Source organism: Dromaius novaehollandiae, chromosome 11 (genome assembly GCF_036370855.1).
Source record: "Dromaius novaehollandiae isolate bDroNov1 chromosome 11, bDroNov1.hap1, whole genome shotgun sequence".
Lineage (NCBI taxonomy): Eukaryota > Metazoa > Chordata > Aves > Casuariiformes > Dromaiidae > Dromaius > Dromaius novaehollandiae.
In genome coordinates this window covers 15439229-15460986 of record NC_088108.1, presented here as the reverse complement: position 1 = coordinate 15460986, position 21758 = coordinate 15439229, and the positions used below count along the sequence as shown (strand labels likewise).

The 21758-nt window shown below is 36.2% G+C and overlaps 1 protein-coding gene across 3 annotated transcripts; it reads right to left on the bottom strand.

The window, feature by feature from the left end:
• Nucleotides 1–934: 934 nt before the first annotated feature.
• APOOL (apolipoprotein O like) lies at nucleotides 935–21310 on the bottom strand. Of its 3 annotated transcripts, XM_064518288.1 has the most exons (11): nucleotides 21168–21307; nucleotides 18969–19076; nucleotides 16997–17082; nucleotides 13665–13769; nucleotides 12935–13054; nucleotides 9560–9614; nucleotides 8307–8405; nucleotides 6805–6896; nucleotides 5101–5187; nucleotides 3217–3397; nucleotides 935–1381 (listed from the first exon to the last, which is right to left on the bottom strand). In XM_064518288.1, exons 3-11 carry the CDS (start codon nucleotides 17024–17026, stop codon nucleotides 1284–1286), a joined length of 867 nt encoding a protein of 288 aa, XP_064374358.1. In that variant the 5' UTR covers nucleotides 17027–17082; nucleotides 18969–19076; nucleotides 21168–21307; the 3' UTR covers nucleotides 935–1283. The 3 variants fall into 3 exon arrangements, with proteins under 3 accessions (XP_064374358.1, XP_025957080.1, XP_025957082.1); XM_026101295.2 differs by lacking the exon at nucleotides 18969–19076 and having other exon boundaries at nucleotides 21168–21310; XM_026101297.2 differs by lacking the exons at nucleotides 16997–17082; nucleotides 18969–19076 and having other exon boundaries at nucleotides 21168–21304.
• Between the last annotated feature and the right edge of the window lie 448 nt (nucleotides 21311–21758).

Here is a 21758-nt window from a genome sequence, read left to right as displayed (position 1 = left end):
CCTGAACCATTATACAAGCCTCACTCGTGCTTTTGCTCAGTCATCATTTATGCTTTGTGCACATTCCACTGTGCAATACTTTCTAACAACTTCTGCTAGTCCCACAGCAACACTAGGAATACCGTTTGCATGGTACATATACTTCATTAATTGAAAGATAAGACAATTCAACAGATCAAAGGACAAACTACCAGTACAATGTCCTTCTGCAGTTGGTGTGTTAGAAAAATACTGCAGTTGATACAAATGTGATTACCTCTAGACAGTAGGCTGATTATCATTGCATACCGATAACTAGCTGTGCTTTGTTCAGGCAAGATCACCAGATCTATTCCAAACCCTTATAAGAGTGTTTCAAACAGAAATGATGCACAGAACTAGACTGATATACACAGTCATAAAAACAATGTTTGAAAATTTCATCATAGGAAACAGCCAATTTCTGATCTTTTTCTTAGAAAAAAGGCAGAATTTCACAGAAATCCTACCAACATCAATGGACAAACTTCTGGAAACCAGATGTTCATTGCCTATTACTACTTCTACCTTTTTTTTTTTTTTTTTTAATATTTATCTGCATCTTTAACCAATTAAACAGTTCCTACTTCTAACAGCCAAACCATAGAAGGTGTCCAACTTTCTCAACATGGCTAGTGCACTCCATGTAAATTCAAACAGTATCAGTTTCATGGATTAGATAATTTGCATGTAGTCTTCAAGGTATTAGAAGTAGCTGAAAACTAAACATCTGTTATAGGCTATGCATTACTTGTGACACTCGGGCAGAGTGACTTAAGTACTACAACCACACTTCATTCCAGAGCTGAGAGAAAACTGAAACCAGAAGCCTCTGCTACCCCCATCAATTAGAATCTTATTTTTTATCAGTGAACATCTGAGTAGAAGTATAGAGATATATTTACATTTTCAAACATCCTTTGTGAAGTGACATTTATTAACAAGCTTGGCACAGACAAACGCCACTGTGAAGACACTGACAAATCTCCCTTTCTCAGTGTCTCACTAATGACATTGACAATGAGTGAATTCTCACTACTTCTCAGTAGGTAATTACTGTTCATACATACCATGTACGTCTATTAACTGCTTATAAGTAGTGAAAAACAAAGTATTCATTAAACAGTCACATAAATCAATAGTACAAATTGGGATATAAGAAAATACCTGATTAAATTATACCTCATGGGGTATGTAACACAAGGATTATTCCTTTCCTTTTCCCCTCCCCCTTAATACTTTGCAATGATTCATAAGCAGATGTCTTAGCTTCTAGTACTGTACATATCCATGTCTTCTGGGTTGGCTTGACCATGATCCATAAGTTCTGGGTCAGGTTTAAATTTTGTTGTCTTCACTGCTCCTGTTAGAGATATTAAAGAAATATAATAATATGTGTGTTTGCGTGCACTTATTTGTATGTATGTATATATGTATATCTGAGCTTTAGAAAAAAGCTTACCAACAATTCTAAGAATTATTATATTACCAGACACTTCCAAATGATCTAATTATGTATGTTCTGATTAAAGCTGTGTATGAGATACAGGCTGATGAAGGCATGTTGTGATTCTTAACATACAGCAGCGGATAGAGTGTGGGCCTTCCTCCTACTCTCTATACCTTATTACTACTTCCTGAACATGGCAGGGTGAGGGAGGAAATTAATTCACAGTGATGCTCTGCCCTGCAGACAGAAAGGAAGGGAAAGTCTGGGATGTGGCAGAAGCCTCGATTCATTCATTGCCCACCATTCCCAGCACAGCTGTCTCCCAAACCCAACTAAATCAGCATCTTCCTTGAAGCTGCTGCACAGCTACTTGCAACCAGCTGATAAAAATTCCAAATTAACACAAAAAAGTTTACCTAGTTTCACTTCATAATTTCCAAAATCCAATGAACTAAGTCTTCTAAAATGTTATGGCTTTACACCCACCCTGGATGTCAAGGCACTAGGACTGGCATGTTTATGGACATTGTAATTATGGAGGGTTTAAGGGTATATCAAGGCCAGTTTTCTAGAACTGTGTCTCCTAATACTGGTCGGCTTCTTTTCCAGCTACATTAGTTGGTTTAATAACGGAGGTTATGTCCTCCTGAAAGCCCTGCTTGCCTGTTTGTACTAGAGAAAATGAACATCTCAGGCAACCCAGATTAATTAAGGACAGGGACATTTACTGATTGTATTAGGGACATGAACTAATTCCACTTGTGAAAGCAAAGACATAAGACACCTATATACATAAAGCTGTTAATGACAGTTTGGCCTGAAGCAGATGTAAAAAGAGATCAAAGTATTCTACTAACTAAATCAGAAAAAAAATATATAGATACAAAGCAAAGAAAGATGCAATGCAAATGTATTAGTGGTGAAAAGAAAAGAAAAAACTTCAGCCAAATATGTTCTGCTTGCTTTCCAGAAAAGAATTCTAGTAAAGGACACAATAAAAAGAGGTAAGCAAGCATAAGCGACAGCTCACATATTTTCCTAAATTGCCCTTAAAAATTATTACAATATTTTAAAACAAATTCATTTTTCAGTCACCAAAAGTTCTGCTTTAATAGGTAATTCTATTTTTCATAACAATTGGCCTACCAAAATACTTGTATATTAAATATGCTGTTATATTAACTATTTAATTAGCTCAGCCACTTGAGATGCATGAAGAACATCAGCACATAAAACCTAGCGAAATAACATTAATGTTTACAGTGCATCATTTGTCAGTTACATATTTTTCTTTTACTAATGTCTGAAGATATGATAGAATCAGTGCAAAGACAGAGGAATGAGCAGTGAGTCAAATTAGCTGCTTTCACAAATAAAACCCCAGCTGAAATCCTTAAAACTGTTCTTACGGTCTTCTGACAACAAAAAGATAATATAACGTAGGTATTTAATGAAAGCATTTGATCTTATCTCTTTAGGAATATCATGTAATTTCTACCAATATGGAAGACAGTCCATACCACAGGGAAAGAAAGATATATTATCATATAATAATTTTGATACTGTAACACGGTTCACAGTAAGCAAGTTATCATCTCCTTGAAGCCTTGATGTACCTATTAAATTATACGGTCTATAATAAATTCTCAAGATTAATATGCTAAGACAGCCTGTTCTATTTTGAAGCAAAGGTAACTACAAAATGAAGTCAAATAATTCAGAATTTGTCTTGGATTTGAATGTTGTACCTGAGACTATATTGGGAACTTCTAATTCCGCTAATGAAGGCGCTGGATCTTCAGTACTTGAAGACTCTGCTGAAGAAGATTCTGGCCTGTCAAATGACCTTGACTTCACAGCAGATTCAGGTGATGCCTTAGAAATTTTGTTCTTTTTCTTATTTTCTTGTACAAGGGATTTTGACTCTTGCTGCAGCAGTGAATCAGAGAAATCATAAAAACATGCACATGGGTATATGCTTAATATATTACTGCAAAGTAAGGTTATCTGAAAGCTTGTCTTTTACCAAATGATTTTCAAATATGACATCATAAGATGACATTCAACTAGTAACATTAAAGACAGCTGCATGCAATGGACACAGCTGGAAAAAATAAAGAGCATCAAAAAACCCCCACAGTTCAGATATAGTAACTTCACATGCACTTAAAAGGAAGTTTATTTTGTCATGAATGTATACCTAAGTCTGATACTTTTTTTTTCTTTTTTGTTTTCAACTGACACCTTGTAAGTACTTCACAAGGAAGTCTAAATCATTATTCATTTACAAATGAAGAACTTGGAGTCTTACACAAGACTAATGTGTAGATTTTACAGAACCCTTACTCTCCTTATCAAAGTTACCATGATTAACCTTCTCATCTTATGTTAACACCCTAGCTAATTATTCTTGATTAATGAAAAACAATATACTGTTTTGGGAACAGGCTTCATTCAGAAAAAAAAAGTTAACAGAAACTGTCTTTACCACATCAATTCTTGTTTCCCTACCAGTTTTTTGGCATTTATCTGAATCACATTTTCAAAACTGAGAATTCCATTTGTGCTCCTCAGTGAAAATGGAAAGTGAGGACTGTGTAAAAATGAACACCTTAAATATCAAACAAAACGCTTCTAAATGTTAAGATGACTGAGAAATTTTCATTTTCTTTAAAAACAGTAGAAAATACACTGCACACAAAGCTGAATTTTTCCTTAGGAAGTACTGCTTTTGTCAAGGGTTTTCAAAATTTCCATTGGGAGGGGGGAAAAAAATCTTTCAGGTTACAAGAATTTAACAGTTTAATTCTGGGATGTACTAACTTGAGTTCCCTATGTAATTTACAGGAGGTAAATATTCCTCTCTACTTAGTGCTGGCAAGGCTTCAGCTCCTGTAATACGTCCAGTTTTGAGCGCTTCACTTAAAAAAGAGAGGGAGGTAAACTAGATAAAGGCTGGAGCAGGACAACAACTATTTACGAGCTAGAAAGCCTGCTCTATAAGAAAAGGTTATTTGAGAGAGAAGATCATGTCAAAATCCATGTTAATTTTTCCATATGTAAGAGGTCATTATAAATCACTTGTTTACTATGGCTGCATGAGGACAGGACAAGAAAAATAATCAGTTTAATTTGAGACAAAGACAATTTTTATCAATGGGTAAGAAAAACAGACTATCTGAACAGGCTACCTGAAAGGGTTATGCAATTTCCTTCACTGCATGTTTAAGAAAAAGGTACTCATGTATCTACTGTATTTTTGTACATCTTCTTTATCTTAAATTCAGTGGTCGGCTTAGGACCAGAGCTTGAATCAGAATGCATTATCTTTTGACAAGCTCAGAAATGAGCTATCAGGGAAACTCAGTCTTCTCTTGTTCATCTTGTGTGTATTGAGAGAGTACATAAGGAATCCCAGAGTCTATCAGTCTGAAAGGTATAACGAATATTAAGTTGATTAAACATTAGCAAACATTTACATAAACATTGTAGCTATAAAAGTATCAGAGGGTTTTTGTGCCTCATTTAACACACATTAGTAATCTTAAACAGCATCAGCAAAATGGTACTTCGCTTTTTTTTTTTCTCCCTTTGAACTTATGAGTTACTGGTCATTACTTCAGCAAGCCTACCTTTGTGATATCTTCCTTTTTCACCCACAGTGATCGTACTGCTTCATATGTTTGATGGCTTGCAGAAAACACCCTTTTCCCTGTTACCTATTTTTTTAAATATGTAATTTTAACAACAGCTTAACAAACACTAAGATTCACAGACCATTCAAATGAAATACATTTTGTTTGGACTAGAATATGCTTGAACCTATACTCAGTAGGACAGATTTCAATCATCTACACTTCAAGATGTAGGACAACTCACGTTTCTCCTACATCAAACAAGTCTTAAATTATAAATAATATTTAAACTGTTATTAGACAACTAAAGGTAGCAGTCACACACTACATCCACCTACTTGAAACAAAATCAAAACCTGATCAGGGAAGAATGTTTGTCAATGTTGGCACAACAGGCTGGATCAACAATGGTGTTTTAAAGGAATCCAAGCTTGTCTCACTATGTTTGAACTGATGGCTTTAAAAACGTCCAAATCCTTCAGTCTTTTCATAGTTTTAGAAGATTATTTTTATAATATTGCAGTAACTATGTAGTACCTTTACTGATGCTCTACAGACTGATGCTCTACAGAAGCTGAGTACTTCAGGGCTCCAACTACAAAAACTGCAAAAGTTCACATATAACGTAAATAGATAAGAAATGAGGATTTGGCCTCCTGAGTTAGGTCATAGCATACTGGGTGGCATTCCCATTCATTTGTGTGTATTCCAACCCTGATATTTAATTCTTACGATAATGAGCCAAGGAAATCCCACTGCTTTTTGAGAAACTGTAATCTTCATTGATTTGCATATCAGAAAAAATACCTCAGGGCGGTAATATAAGGCTGCCCAAAGATTTTAACTACACTATAGATCTTTGCATTATCTTCTCAAGTACTTTGGAAACATAAGCAAACAGACTAAAATTAGCAAAAACACCATTGATTTATCATGATGTGAAGTTAGAGATTGAATATTAGTTTTGCCTTTCAATCAGATTTTACGACAATGTTCCATAAAGCTTTTTGTCCAAACTTAAATCTGATCATTTAACCAAATTGTTGACTAAATCCTAGAACAGAACTGTTGAAACTAAATTTTCCTATGTCAAGAATTTCACAAAGAAGTGCAGTTCAGAAATACAAATACAAAGTCTGCCAAGAAACTAAGAAGAATTCTTATGAAGCAATAGGTACTTTTTAAATAGGAAATACTGGTAAACTGAAGGAAGAGGTATTGAGACTATATTCTGCTTTTCAATTCACTTTTTATATAGAACAGAGTTGTGCACACACAATTTTTACATGCAGAAATTTAAATATGGTACAGCTTTTCTGCATAACCAGCCGAGACATATTTTACCAGGCAGACATGAATACAGTAACTGGAAAACCGGGAATTCTAATAAAAAACACAATTATATAGTTTCTCAAATTGCATAACTATCAAAAATAAAAAAATACCTGGATTTATTTCAGCAAGATAACAATATAACCTGTATTTAGTTCTTTGAGAAATAAGGATTTAAAATTGAGATGCTGCACAACTGTGTTTTTAAATTCAGCCACTTTATTCACTGTTGATACTTACGCAATTAACATCTGTGGTGCGTTATATGAATTAATGAAAATCCAGTCCCTAGACAGTTAAGTCAAGTGAAACTGGAATCCCATGATGAAAATCACTGCTAATTCAATATTAAAATACAAGTAAACTTACCTTAGCAATTACTACTGACTGAGCTGGGTAACAAACTGAAATTCCTAAAGTAGTAAGTCCCAGTGGATAAGCAATTTTCGTAAATCTAGAACCTGTATAAAACCAAACGTTGTAAATAATTAGACGCTAATAAAATGTAAAACTCTGCAGTCATATATCTGCAAATGTTTAACCCGTGATAATTGTTTACATCAAACATCTTCAGTATGGCTGGAGTAGAGAAGACAGAATGCAATTACAGTCTAGTAAACTGCAACACTGATGCATGCAGAAAACACTGATACTCTGAAGGCTGGTTTCTTGATTCAGAAATAATCTCAATCAAATTTTCCAATATTGTGAAAAATGAGAATGTCAGTGTTATTTAGCAGCTGCTGTGGTTCTTCAGTAGCTCCGTGTGAACTCTCTCAAGGACATGGACTCCTGAATTTGGAGCAGCCAGAAGCCTGGAAACTGGGACCCTGTGTTCAAACATGAGACCAGCTGGGCCAGTCCCAAGTTCCTGTTTGTCAATAAGAGATTTTAAAGCCTGAGTGTCCACCCTCCGCCCCCCTCACTGTTCACCAAAAAAACAGTAGGGATACAATAAGAATTCTTTTACTAATCTGCCAAAATTTTGATCCACCCCTTTTATTTTGTGAAATATTCAGACATACACACACACACTCAGGTAATACAGATAAACATTTTCTGAAGATGGTTTTCTAGCAGGTGAAGTATCATTTCTTTAGTATTTATCTTGAAAAGAGAGGAGGCTATATCTGTATGAATGACCCTTTTGGCTTCAACACTGCTGAAATCATTCCTTCCAACGTACATTCTCTTGTATCTGTTATCCAAATGCCAACATTCCTTACATTCCTCTCTCTAAATTCCCTTAGTTTTCATTATAGTCAACAATCTTAAATATTAATTTGTCTCTAAATTCCTCCCATACACACACTCTTTTTGAAAATGAATAATGAAGAAATTCAAATCAAGTGTCCTACCTTGCAATTCTGTTGCTTCCACCATTAACAACAACTACATAATCCTGCTCTGACTATTCGGTCTTAGCCAGGTTTTAAGTCATGACGTGTCTCTGCTATGGTGGATTTATGCTTCCTTAACAACTCCTTACGATCATAATTCATATGGTACACTGATATAAGTGTTTCAAGTTACTAAAGAGAATGAGATTGTATCCAAGAGCACAATACAGGTCTACATTCCAAGTAAAATAAACCGTAACGTTTTATCAAATAAATGATTTAATGCATTGAATTTGCTTTAACATACAAGTAACATTCAATAACACTGTGTATGTTTGTTTATTTTTACAATGTTATAAAGTTACAAAAGAAATAATGAAGTCCCTTCAAATTTTATCATGAAGGATTTTTAAAAAATACTAGTTACATAGGTTTTTGCCTATATTTCAGAAAAAATCTTTAGTTCATTAAACTTTCTACACACTACATATTAAACATGATAATTTTTGAAAACAAGCAGAAAATCCCTACCTTTTCTTGACAGCACTACGCCAGCTAGGCCTGATATTGTAATTACTCCAACTTTGGGAAGAAATTCTGGTGGCGGATTCTTGAGGTAAACATAAGCATCTTAGAACAATAATAATAAAAAAGTATCACAACAATTCAGTATGAATCTTTTCTTCTTATTTACCACTTCAGAAATAAAGATGGAAGTAAAATTGTGCATATCCAAAGTAGAACACAGTCCAGGATTCGGGGTTTTGTTAATGACTGAAGATGCCTTATTTTCCAGGCACATATTCTAAAGTGTTTTAGACAGGACCAGAATTCTAGTCCAAAGTTCTCAAAACATATCAGCAAACAACGTTAAGAATTTTTCTCTTTAGATACTTCCTGTTTTATAAAACGTTACTATTAAGACTTAATAATGGGAAAGGAAAACATATCATGTTTTTATTTTACTGTAAGTAAAATAAAGACAGATGACATATTTCAGAATCTCTCAATTCACTATTTTAAGGAAAATTACTTTTATCTGTAATTTCTGATAATGAACTTGAATGCAAATACTGCTTTTAGTCTATGCTAGAATTAAAAAGTTATTTTTATAATTAAGAGTGGTTGTGGTGTTTCCAGCCTCGGAGATGTTTAAAACCTGACTGGACAGAGCCCTCAGCAACCTTCCCTAGCTGACCCTGCTTTGAGCAGTGAGGTTAGACTAGATCTCTAAAGGTCCTTTCCAACCTCAATGATTCTGGGGTTCTACAATTCTAAGAACAAAATGAATTGTAAGCTAAAACTATGAGAAGACTTAAGTATTTGCGTGTCACATATATACTCAACAGTTCACACATTATAGTAAGAGTTAGCATTGCCTACATGGTACCTATTTAATGAATACTGCCTTCCTCAAAGTTTAGAAAATACTCTGCAGAATGCAAGGCAATGCAAGTGTAAGAAACATTCTCTGTGCCTTCTCTCATCAGCATCACAGTAAAATCTGACACTTTGACGGTACATACAATATTCTAAACTCACAAAACAATACATTACGAGATCAAAAAACATCCATTTGAGAGAAGAATTGAAACTCCATAGTGGTATAGGAAATGAACAGCGACACAACTAATCTTTTTTTCCACACTTGCAGGAATTATTCCAGTACAGTCCCTTTCCACCCCTGTGCCCAAGTACAATTTGCTGTTTTCTGGTTCCAACCAGTTAAGTTGCAAGGACAAAAACCAGAAAGTAGTCAGTTAAGAAATACACAACTTGCCTACCTTTTCCAAATTGAATTGAATCCATTATTCCATTTTTAACAAAGACAAAAGCATCCTATTAAAAAAAAAAAAAAAGGAAAATATTAAATGAATGCAAATATTTTGCAAAAGTAGGTGTTTTCAGCACAAAAATATCCTGTTGGTACATGTGGTTTAGCACAATGAGACAAACAAATAATTATGTAACTTCACAAGAAACAGATCCGTGAACTTCTACAGTGGCTGTGCAGAGATCTATTCCTTTTTTCTGTCTACCACATTTATATTTTCTAAACTTCCATCCACAAGTAATTAAATATTTCCTATTTAATATAATGAGAGCTTTTTCAAAATTAATTTCTTGGGAACAAAACTGTTGGGCAGGAAAATTAGTAACAAAATATAAGCTCCTCTTCCCTAGTGAGATTTACCCAGTAAAACAGGCCTGGTTTTTCTGTTTGTGAAAATGGTACATCAATTTCCCTGAAGATCTTTGATAGGTAATACTGATTTTGTCTGAGATGTGTGCTCAACTACCTTGCATTACTCCCTTCAAATCAATCAAAATATTTAGAAACAAACTTTTCTTGATCTAGGAAAAAAAACTCTGTCAGCCGATTATAAGCATCATTGTCCTAAGACTGCTGAACAAATCAAGTAAGCACTCATTCTTTAAGGGATCAATTAAAAAAAAAGACAATTTCATCTTGAGTTATTTCATTGAATTTGTTTCCAGTAATATTGAATTTGTACCACCAGGGGTCACTGCTAGTCAATCTCCAAAACACTAATTTACTCCTTGATGTTTATGGGCATAGAAAAGTTTGACACATATTTATAACTGAGTTATTTTAAATTACAAGCTACTATAGTAGTCACTGATTAAGTTTTCACAGACCAATGGAATCAGAATTTACAGAAAATACAGGGACACATTTTTCTTCTTTGCTGTTTTCAAAATAATCATTGTTTCTAAGAGGAAAATACAAACATAAAATTTCATGTAACTAACAGCAGTCATGCTAAAAAGCTGCTTTAGGTGATGTGAAAAATCGAGAAGCAGATGTTCTTCCTGAAGATTTAAGAGATGGCACTGGAGGTCCTATGACAAGCTCTTACTTCTCCCACCAATGCTGCTAGAACAGGAATTCTATGAGCAGAAAGTGAAAGAGATGGCAGAGCTGAGAGTGGTAGGAACTGCTTTGATCTTGTTGGACAAATGATTCCAGCTGCTGGGCAGGTCTTGGCTTTGAGCAGGTAAGACACCATGTAGACTGGTATCACATTTTCTTCTATGCCTAGAATATTCAATAACAGTCATGAGGCATTTTTGTCAACTAATTAATGATAGATTGCCTTATCAGTTATACTGAGGTGCTCTCAGCTTGTGTTTCCTAAAGTATCTAAATCAGGTATTCTAACCTGCCCTTTGGAGGGAGCTATCTCTCTGTTGATTGTACCTGGAACTTCACACTCCTAAGTATGGGCAGCCTTTGTTTCTAAAGATAAACCTAAAGTAAGCAGGGAATGCATACGCTCTTGCACTTAAGTACACTGGCAATGTAGTTCCTTCCACTATTGATTATTAAATTGTTTGAGTCGGATATGTAAAATTTGAACGTTAGACAAAAAACAAAAGAAATCAAGTATGAATGCTGCCTCATGGAGTACTAAAATACCGGGGAAAAAGTCAGTATGACTACACATAAAACACTGTTCTAGTTACTTCATGAATTTAACAATTAAGGTATTGCGTTTTGTTAATTTATTATTTCTTGCTATCTAGGTTGCTACTTGTAGTAGTATCAGGCACAAACAACTATTCAGTACTTGGTTTGCAAGTCTGCATTCACTAGAAAACCACACAAATACTACAACTTTTCTGTGCCAAGGAAATAGAAATTCTGTGGAAAGAAGCTATGTCACATGCAAAAGCTACTAACATGCAGGCATCCTGAGATGCTGGAAAGAGACAAAATCCTCTACAAAGCATACAGATGGAGCTTGAAGCAATTAGTTGACCCAGTAAAACCATCAAGATGATTCTGTGAATGAGCTACTTATTTTGGATTTGTACACCTCCTTCAGACCACCCATACTGACACACACGCCATACACCCAACTACTGATCACTCCCTATTTACACTCATAAAATTTAAAGGCCATCTTTACTTTTTTCCTTTTGTATGACTGAATTTCCTTCCTTTTTCATTAATTTTGCACTGGTAACATTTAGCACAGGGACAGTCTACAAAAACACGAACTCCTCAAGCACTCTATTTTATGATGACAATACAAAAGATACAACAGACTTCTAATACTCAAGTCTTCAGACAAATGAAAGAAAGTAAGTTTTAAGTTCCTTGAAATTTCAACAGATCCAAAGCACATTGTAGAAAATTGTCAAAAATAGCTAACAGTAGATGACAGAAACACACCAATATTATACATAACTCCTGCTTATAAATCCAGATCATGGCTACTTAATTCCTAAATTGACAAACCCTCCTCCTATGCAAACAACTACAGGTATATCACTCTCTTTACTTCAGAAAGATGAAATACATTGCACATCTTTAAGACTGAAATTATTTGCATTACTCTTAAATGACATTTTTGCTCTTTTGACAGATTAATTTTTAAGAAGTAGTTCTATTATACCTGTCACAGGCTAAAGATATAAAGCAACACAAAGTTTCAGGAAGACAAAAAACATGTTACTGGATCAAAGATAGTTAGAAAAACAAGTTTCTCTGAAAAACATTTGCTTCTGCCAACTGTATCAGCTAATCTGAAAAAAAAAAAATCTCTTATGCAAATTTGCCTAATACAGAATTAAATGTATGCATCTGTAATGCATATCACTGCTCGGTGACTAGTTTTATTGCATAAAATATGGAATAAGTGATCCAGCCAATGTATATACTAGCATTTATTCTGTCAGGTGTCCCTAGTATCCATTAACTTACTTCAAAAAGACAACAAATAAAGGTAGCCAACCTGACAATCTTAAGCAGTTCAAATACATACTTCTTAACAGGCAGTAGAGTTCTGTGAGGAAAAAGTTAGCAAAGTAATTTTGGTTGTTACGAGTTAACCAACATATTTCTGAAGCTGACACTGCTGGGTTAGCCTAGATCCAGTTTAACATTGACCGAAAGGGATGTATTTGATCTCCCTGCTTTTTCATTTGGAAAACAGGGAGAATACATAGGTTCTCTGGTCTCAAAACAGTAGAGAAAGTGAGGGAAAAGGGTTTATTTTTGCATCTTAACTTCCAGATCTATGCTGATATGAGAAACTGCAAAATGAACACGGTGAAATATGCTGTATTGTAATGTTTCAGTCTAGTGCTGTCATGAATTGCAGGAAATTTTAAAGGCAGGTATTTCTTACCTTGCACCACCCAATATAGCGGCTGGTTGTCCTTCTTACTGAAGAAAATCCCTTCTGCAAACGGCTGGGTTGTTCTTCAATGTATTTAGATTTCAGAGGCGGTGAACAGTAAATTGGAAGCTGGAGAGAAAAGCATAACTATTGCAGGGAGACAGTTTTGGATACTGATTAATATTTACATTGACTAGTGTTTTTCAAGACATTGAATCATTATTCTTTCTGCTAGAGCAAATAAAGCTTTCACATCATATCATGCTCTCTTCTATTTAGAAACTTACTTTACAGAAGTATGACTACAGTTTAACTCTTTAGAAAGGAAATAAGAAGTGTCACATAAGTCCTAAGAAGTAGCATGACAGAGCATAATAAAAATGTATTTTGTATCACAAAAAGCATGAGCAAAAACAGTTAGAAGACGCATATAATATATTACTAGAAATTAAACAATAGAAAAACTATTATTATCAGCAAGCATTATACTCCTTTACCTTATTTGGCTTAAGTTTGGAAATTTTTAATGAGATAAAACTTCACTAAATTACTACAGTAACTCGCTTTATACTTTGATTCTCTGTGCTATACTGGTCAATTATTTAGAAGGTAATTTGTATTATCATGTACTACTCAGATATATTTTTTATTTACTGAGTAATATAATTCAATGGAAAGATATGCTATTCTGTAGATCTCAAATATTCTTTTAAAAATAGATAAGCAGTAAGAATCTTACCTGATTTGGTTTTATCAGCTGGGTTTTTGATTCCTTTTCGGTTGCTGCATATACAGTAATAGATGCACAGGGCAGACCAGAAGAAACAGCTGCCAGCTTTGCCATCTGCGTCAGAGAGATGAAAATAAGGAGTCTTAATACAGAAATAACAATTTAATTCCTGTAAAATCCAGATTTTACTGTTGTGTTGTGTAAATTTAAAGTCATTTAAAACAGTATACCTTTCAGAATACTGTTCTGTCATACACAAGTATTTTCTCAAAAAATAATTACAAAAAAAAAAGCTAGGGATCACTGAGAACAAGTACGTCTAAAATACCAGGAAGAATTTTGTGTTCAAAGCCATGTTGATGCTTCCATCATCCTTTTAAATAAGTTCTAATCTATTCAACATACAGGTTTTTCCAAGTCAATGAATGACTTTTTTGTTTCAGCAAGAACACCTCAATTTTATTTGCAAGAATCCCCATGCCATCAGCCAAAATGTCACCTCCTTTCCAATTCAGAGAACAATTCAATCACTGTTTGGAATAACTGCACGTCAGCAGTAAGTCAAATTACACAGCAAGAATTGGAATTAAGAATCACCTGCTTAACATTTCAAATGACACAAATGACAATGTAAATTACAGAAATATATGCTTGGTCATATGAGTTTGCCAACTTACAACATTAATTTGGAAAAAAATACACTATATTACACCAAGTTTAAATTCAAATACAGCTAAATATGAAAATATTTCTACAGTATGCCTTAAGATTCCAATCAGCACTGTCATTCAGCATGTTGGCATATAGCACACAAAGAAACTGCCCACAAAGTGTCTGTAACTTAGGTTACGATTTCTTCCATATCAGTAAAGACATTTCTGCTCTTCACCAGAAGCATTTCTGAAACTTCAAAAATGTGAAAACAAGTATGAAAAGTGCTCCCAGCATCTACATAGAGAAGATGGTAGCAGAATGTCAGAAAAATTTAACAGAAGGGAAATAAACTCGATTTGGATAAATATTTTAATTCCCTAGCATAAAACTGCTCATTGTTTTCTCAGCTTTCAATTGGAAATACCCTTTCAAAGGAGTGGGATTTGCTCCATAGCACTTAAATGTAATAATGAAAACAGGTATAAGGTTTCACACAATGAATATAAAGAAACACAAAAGCACCACCTTGAATTAGCTGAGGTTCATGAGACAATCAATCACATGCAAGTTAAACTACTCACAACAAAACATCATTATAATGCATATAATGCAAATATATACATAAAAACCTATAACACAGATATTCTCTCTAAATAATATTCAGCCATGCTGATATCATGTATATCAACTAGGATTGTGAAATATTTCTCATTCTATCCAGTTAGTCACATGTTGACAAAAAGTATGACGTTCCAGTTTGATTTGTAAGAGCTGCAGCCCTGATGATCGAACACAATTACTACAACTTAGTTTACAAGTGCTCTCCTGAGGAGCACTTTGTCATTTTTCCTTCATACAAGTGTCTAATATGACCAGCACAGCAGAAAAAAAATCACTAGGATGCTCTGTTGACACAGCTGTGCCGCAGCACAGCAGCAGAGGCTCTCCTAGTACTGCAAAGCCCCAGGAAAACAGGTTTAAAAAAAAAGCAATAATCAAAATATGAACCAATTAACATATTAATAACTGTCTTTATGATAATACTGTTTAAAGCAAAATACTACAGCCTGGACTACAGATGATGATATGCAAAGGGACTGGCATCCTCAAAAGAGAGTCTGTATTTTAGACATTAGACATTTAGACATTATTTTAGACAAAGAAAACTACTATTAAGCATTATTAGATATTATTAAAGAAAACTATCTAAAACATACCATAATTCTATCATCCTATTTCAGTGCAAGATGCTATGAAGACAACATACCAATTTTCAGTAGTTATGAGAAGGAAAACAAAAGTTAAAAGTGAGAAGGCATATGGAATTTACATTTTTCACTTAGCACTTTTGATTAATTTACATTTTTCACTTAGCACTTTTGATTAATTTGTCTCAGAAAGTCAAAACAGTGTTTACTGTGCTAAATACAAAAAAGAAAGCTATACTGCAAATGATGAAAGTAGAGCATTTCCTGATTGACACTAATTGCTTTACTTTTGGACGCCTGAAGACAAATGCACGAATGTTTAAAAATCCTAGTGAACAGCTCTACTATCTAAAACTTATGCTGTCACAATTGTTCCTAACAACATTTCACCGCCTTCTATTGAAATCACAAAGAACTTGAAAGAAAGAAAGGAAATATCACCAGTACCACACTCAAGTGGCTGCACTACATTGAGTTGTCTATTCTCCTCCTTGTGACTAGGTATATTGAAAAGGCCAATAAATTCGAAGGATAGTATATATTAAAGAAAATCATAGTTAAGTAAAAAAATCAATAAAACCCTTGAACTTTAGAAGCCTCATATAATATTTTTTATCTAAAGAAATCAACAATATTTACCTATCAGATCTTCTCAAAGCTATTAAGAACTAAGAAATGGCATGATTGTGTAGTCGTAACACAGATTAAGAAGGAAGTACACACAGAAATGACTGTAACAGACTCAGGCCACAGAAAACACTAGGATTACACAGTTAACTAGCAGAATGACTTCAGAATGTCAGTCAGTAACTGCTTCGAAATAAAAATCTTCTGTTTAAAAAATTCAAGAAATATGCTAATTTAGTTCCTTCTTTACTGAAATAGTTTAGTTCAGTATCTGCTCTGTATTTTAATTTTGTTTTTATTTGCATTAATGGTCTGACCTAAGCCATATAAAAATATAAGAAAATGACTCAATCCCTAATGGCAACAGATCTAAATAACTGCAGTTTACTAAATGGTGCTTCGAAAAGCCGTGAGCCCAGATGCCACCTTCCAGTGATGAATTCAGTATGAACATGGATCTAAACAACACCAGAATTACACATATTAGAAGTTACTAGGCTTAACGTACTGGATAGAAAAAAAAAAAAAAAAAAGGCTAATGGTAACAGTCAGAAGATTTCCCTAAAACCACTCTCATGCTACTGGCACTGCCATGATATTGCAACAAATATTAGTAGGTTCTTTTTTCACAGGCATAAAAAGTACATCAGTTCTTTCAAAGGATGAAACAGCGTAGACTAACAGACATGGCATTATTTTTCATCAAAAGACTATGAATAGCAATTATTTGCTGAAGTAAGAGATTTCTTACTCAATTATGATCTTCGGGAGAAAACTGTTAAGGCTACATCTTTTAATAATAGAACTAGAGCAAGACTAGTCAAAATATAACAATAAAGCCGTCAAATGTACCTGGATAATTCCGGCTTTAAGTCTCTGCATTTCAAACAATCCACTTCAAAGTGTTCAAAACTTTTCAAAGATCAAAAATACAGGTTCTATAAAAAAAAAAAGTTAGAAAACTACATGACTACAAAGAATTCAGTATCTTTAACTCAAAAGATGCAGAATATAAACTAAAGCATAATAAAAACATATATGTCCTGGAAATTTGCATAAATGAAATGTGTTGTTTCTCACCAAAACTTTGAAAATTCAGTATACTTGCTTCAAAAATTGGTGCAAAAATAAGGAAGTCTGCCCTGAAGGCAGAAACAAACCTCATGAAGAAAAAAAAGTAAAGAATCAAAGGAACAGGCTACATACAAAAATCTGATAAATCTACATCTATATCTGTATCTCTATATAGATATATAGAGACAGATATAGATATAAAACCTGGTCTATCACAAAACCAGAATCTACTAGCAAGATGAAAATACGATTACAATTTTAGCAGCTACTGCATGCATATTTTCAGTGGAGAGCTGTTTTTAAAGAAATTCTGTGAAATAACAGGCACAGCTTTAGCCTTCTATTAAGTCAGAAGAGAAAGCTGTCTCTGAACCTTTTGTGTTATTTTCCAAGAAGTTCTATAAGAGCATGAAGTAGATACATGTCCAAGATCACTGATGAGCAGGGTGTTAAGAGGACTTTAAAGTAATTCAAAAGGAGAATAATTTTAATAGGACAAACTTTAACAAAAACAAAACACCAAAATATGAACTGGTAACATTCATAATTTAGAAAGAAATGACTGGTGAGATTAATCACAGGACAAATACAAAAAAATGTGATTGCAAATGGTTCTGTAATGACCGAAGTGAAATGACAGCACCATAAGCGTACCAAAAAGCAACCCTATCTGCGATAGTCACAAATTACCCCAAATTAGTTACTTGAAAGTTAATGGATTAAAAACTAATTGAATTGGAGAAAGGCATCAGGTAGAAGCAACCAAATCTTGCTGAAGATGACAAAAATCCACCTAAGGTGGGCTGGAAGAAAAACTGCTATCCCATGTGACTTCAGCCTACAGAAGGTGTCAAACATCCCATGCAACTAACATCAAAACATCCTTACACTTATTAAAAACAACAGTTTTATCTCAAGCCCTGTATGAAACATGCAGTAACTCAAATCTAAAAGTTAGCAATTGCCTAAATATTAGCAATTGTCATTTGGTTATATTGCTTTTAACTTAAAAACAGGCAATTATTTAACATTAAAAGTTGCTAATATCATAGCTGACTGAGAACTTGTGACAAATTTTTAATAAAACTCAATCAATATGATATTTAGAGTACAGAATTGTTTAGAACAATTTTGATTGAAAGGGGCCTCCAGAGGTTCTCTAGTCCAATTCCCTGCTCAAAGCAGGTTAGATCAGCTTACTCGGGGCTTCGTCCAGTTGAGTCTTGAACAACTCAAAGAACGGGCACTCCACAAGATCTCTGGGTAACCTGTTCCAGTATTTGACCACGTTCAGGGTAAATTTTTTTTCTGCTATTATCTAATCAGAATTTCCAATTGTACGGCTTACAAAAGAAATCAGAAGCATCAGATGACTTTACATGCAAGCAAGGGTAAAAACATGTAAGGACACACTTTTTCATATAGCATATAATTAAACTGGTTCTAATTACAAAAAGTATTTTGAAGACCAAATTCTGAAGTATTGAAAAAACAATAAAGTAAATTCATAGATGACTATCAGGGCTGATTTTTTGCCTAATTTTAATTTTTAGATAGCACATTTTATTATGACTTTGTTCACAAGTTTAATGCATGCCCTATAGTCAGAAACTCCTTCTACATCCAAGTATACAAAGCTATCAAACTGCCATTGAAACTTTTTTTCATATATTGCACGATTCAAGCTCTTTAAACTTGTCTAGATTCCTTTAAGTTTTGCAGACTTTTTTCCCAGACTATTTTTACATACCTTTTGTTCCGTATGCTGAGTGTTGTAGAAGCTGTACTACAACAATGTAAAGATGAATCCTTGTTTCTGCCTGATGATCATCTCGTGTATTATACAAGCTCCTTTAATCTAGTATGACAAGGAAACTACTATTGGGGCCTAGAAATCATCATAAGTCAGTCCTACTCTGAGTCTTTGCTTTTCAAGGAAGCCTCTCAAACTCTAGGTAGCTTACATTCTGTGTTTCCATGTGTGCTTCTTGCATTTGGTGGTATTCAAACGCATCCCTTCTAGATTGTGACAATTTTAATTGAGCAATTAAATGTAATTCTCTGCTAGTTATTTACTGTTTTACCAGTCTTTGTGCTACTGTATCCGGTATGGTTTCACAACGTATTTTAAACAAAATACAGCTTGCTGCCACCAAAAGAAGTAGCACCACTCTCCTCTGCTCCCTCCCTATCTCAGAGTGTCAGCTAGTGTCATCTGTCTCTGCAGTGATCCGGTTTACGCAGTTAAATTAGCAGAAAACCATACTTATGAAAAAAGCCATCGGGAGAGACAAAAACAGAGCTGACAACTCTGGAGCAAAGCAGGAATTTTCTTTTGGCTGCAGTTAGATATTAAATGAATTAGCAAACCACAACATTAATGTTTTGAGGACTGCTAGCCGCTTCTAGGCTAAATCCAACATTTTAATTTGGATATGCACTGACTTACAGGCTTCCAATGATAACCACAGAAAAAAGACATACAGGTGGAATAGCTGCAGTTCCACTGCAGCTCAGCTTACTAATGCTCTATAGATTTATTTCTAATCTTTGCCTGCCAGAATGTAACCCATGCTGAGTGAAAAATCAACAAGAATAAAAAATTATATAACTTTTCATAGTAAATAATAAACAATACACAGAAAATTGTCACTTGACCAAAGATATTTAAGCATTCAAACTTATGTACTAAACTACACTACCTCGAGATCATCTAAATTTACTGTCAAGCCAAATACAGCTTCTTTTTTCACTTATGTCTTGCAACAGCTTAAGGCAAGGGGGTTCATTTTCACTCCCTTGGCTACCCTTGTTTGCACAATCTTTTTCTTTGCAGGTATATACACATCTTAATTGTTTTGCAAAAGATGAATAGATTACTTGCACACGAGTTATCAGAAATACATGAAAACCTGTTTGACTTTGAGAGAAAACCTAGATCTTCACAGGCATATTTTACCCTGTTTAAACACAGTATATTAGGCACATTTACAGCTATTTTAGACATTTCTGACTCTGCTAGTTTTGTAAGGGTATCATTTTAACATCCTTGTTTTAGTGATGTTAGTGATGTAGACTATTATGCTTTATGATCCTACTGCTAAACAAGCATCTTGATGATATTCCACCCCTCAAATCAGGGGTTTAAAGCATAACCATTTCAGAAGGCTCTCAGTAGGTGGAACACAACTGGAAGAGCAATACCTTCTACTACCTGCTCTACAATGTAACCACACGCAGGAACCAGGTCTTTCTACCACGAGTTTACATGGAGAGAAGTGGTACCGAGAACTCCTACTTTCCTACTCTTCCTTCAGCTAAACCCTCACTTACATGCAGAAGGGACGTTCCTAATCAAATTTATTACAGCCCTCCCCGCCCATGCTGGAGTAAAGCCGCTGTGCAGACATCTCCAATCCAGCACCGAGAGAAGCTGTGCAGGGGGAGCGGCTCACCGGGCATTAACCTCACTGCAGCGTAGCACTCAGCACGGTGACCTCACCGGCCTTCCCTCCGACGGGGCCCGCGCGCTCCCCGAGCAGGGCAGCCGCCGCGCCCGCGCCACGGGCGCCGGCCCGGCAACTTTACTGCGCGGCTCGGCGGCGGAGGCCGCCCCGCGCCGCGCAGCCCCGCCGGCAGAGAGGCCAGGCCGAACCGGGCAGCTCCTTCGTCTTTCCCAGAAGAAACCCTCCGCGCCTTGCGGGGTCGAGGAGCGCCGGGCCCGGCGCCGCAGGGAGGCGAGCGTGTGGCGCAGGCCGGGCAGAACCTGCGGGGAGGGCGCTTCTCGCAGCTCCCGAGCGGCGGGGAAGCCCCGCGGGGTACCGTACGGCGGCCCCAGGCTTCCCCCGAGCCCTGCGGTGTCTCCAGGCGGAGGGAGGGAGCCGAAGGGGCCGCCGCTGCACTTTCCTCCCTCATCGCCCCGCTCCCTGCCCCAGGGCGGTACACTCACCTTAGCCGCCATTTTAGCGACAGCACCGCCCGCGCGCGGGCGCGTACGGCGAGCGGGAAGGGCCGTGCTCGCGCGCTCGCCTTGCCGGGGCCGGCTGCGGCTGCTCCCGCTCCCGCCCCCGCCCGGCGGGCGGGGCGGGCTCGCCGCGGGGGCGGGGGCCGGGGCGCGGCTTCGCCCGGCCAGGGCTGGCGGCCAGCGCTGACGAGGTAGGCGGCCACTGCGGCCGTCGTACCCTCAGGAAAGGCGCCGGGGATCAAGGGGGGCCGGGGCTGGGGGGCCGCCCCTCTGTGGGGCGGCGGTTTAACGGCAGGCAGAGGGGCACTGAGGCCTCGCGGCAGCAGCTCGGGAGAGGTCGCATTCATCACCCCAGAACCCACTGAATTGGGCGGGTTCTTTTTCTTAGAGAAGGCTCATAGATAACGTTACCTTTTCCAGCCAATTTAACATTTTCCAGCATTCTTGCGACTGTTAGGCCCGGAAGGAAACACTGCCTCCAACAGCGTGTCCCCCTTCACCTCTGAAAGACAAAGCAGAAGTCTTCTGTACTCACTAAACAGAAGTGTTAGTTACAGTACAAGTAATTGTCCTATT

What these genes read in the sequence shown, in the direction of transcription:
- APOOL (XM_026101295.2), bottom strand. Translation starts at nt 17,026, where the DNA reads ATGCAGAGACTTAAAGCCGGAATTATCCAG. An exon ending in CGTAGTGCTGTCAAGAAAAG is followed by an intron (nt 6,897 to 8,306) that starts GTAGGGATTTTC and finishes GGTTTTATACAG; the next exon opens with GTTCTAGATTTACGAAAATT. An exon ending in AGTTCCCAATATAGTCTCAG is followed by an intron (nt 1,382 to 3,216) that starts GTACAACATTCA and finishes TATCTCTAACAG; the next exon opens with GAGCAGTGAAGACAACAAAA.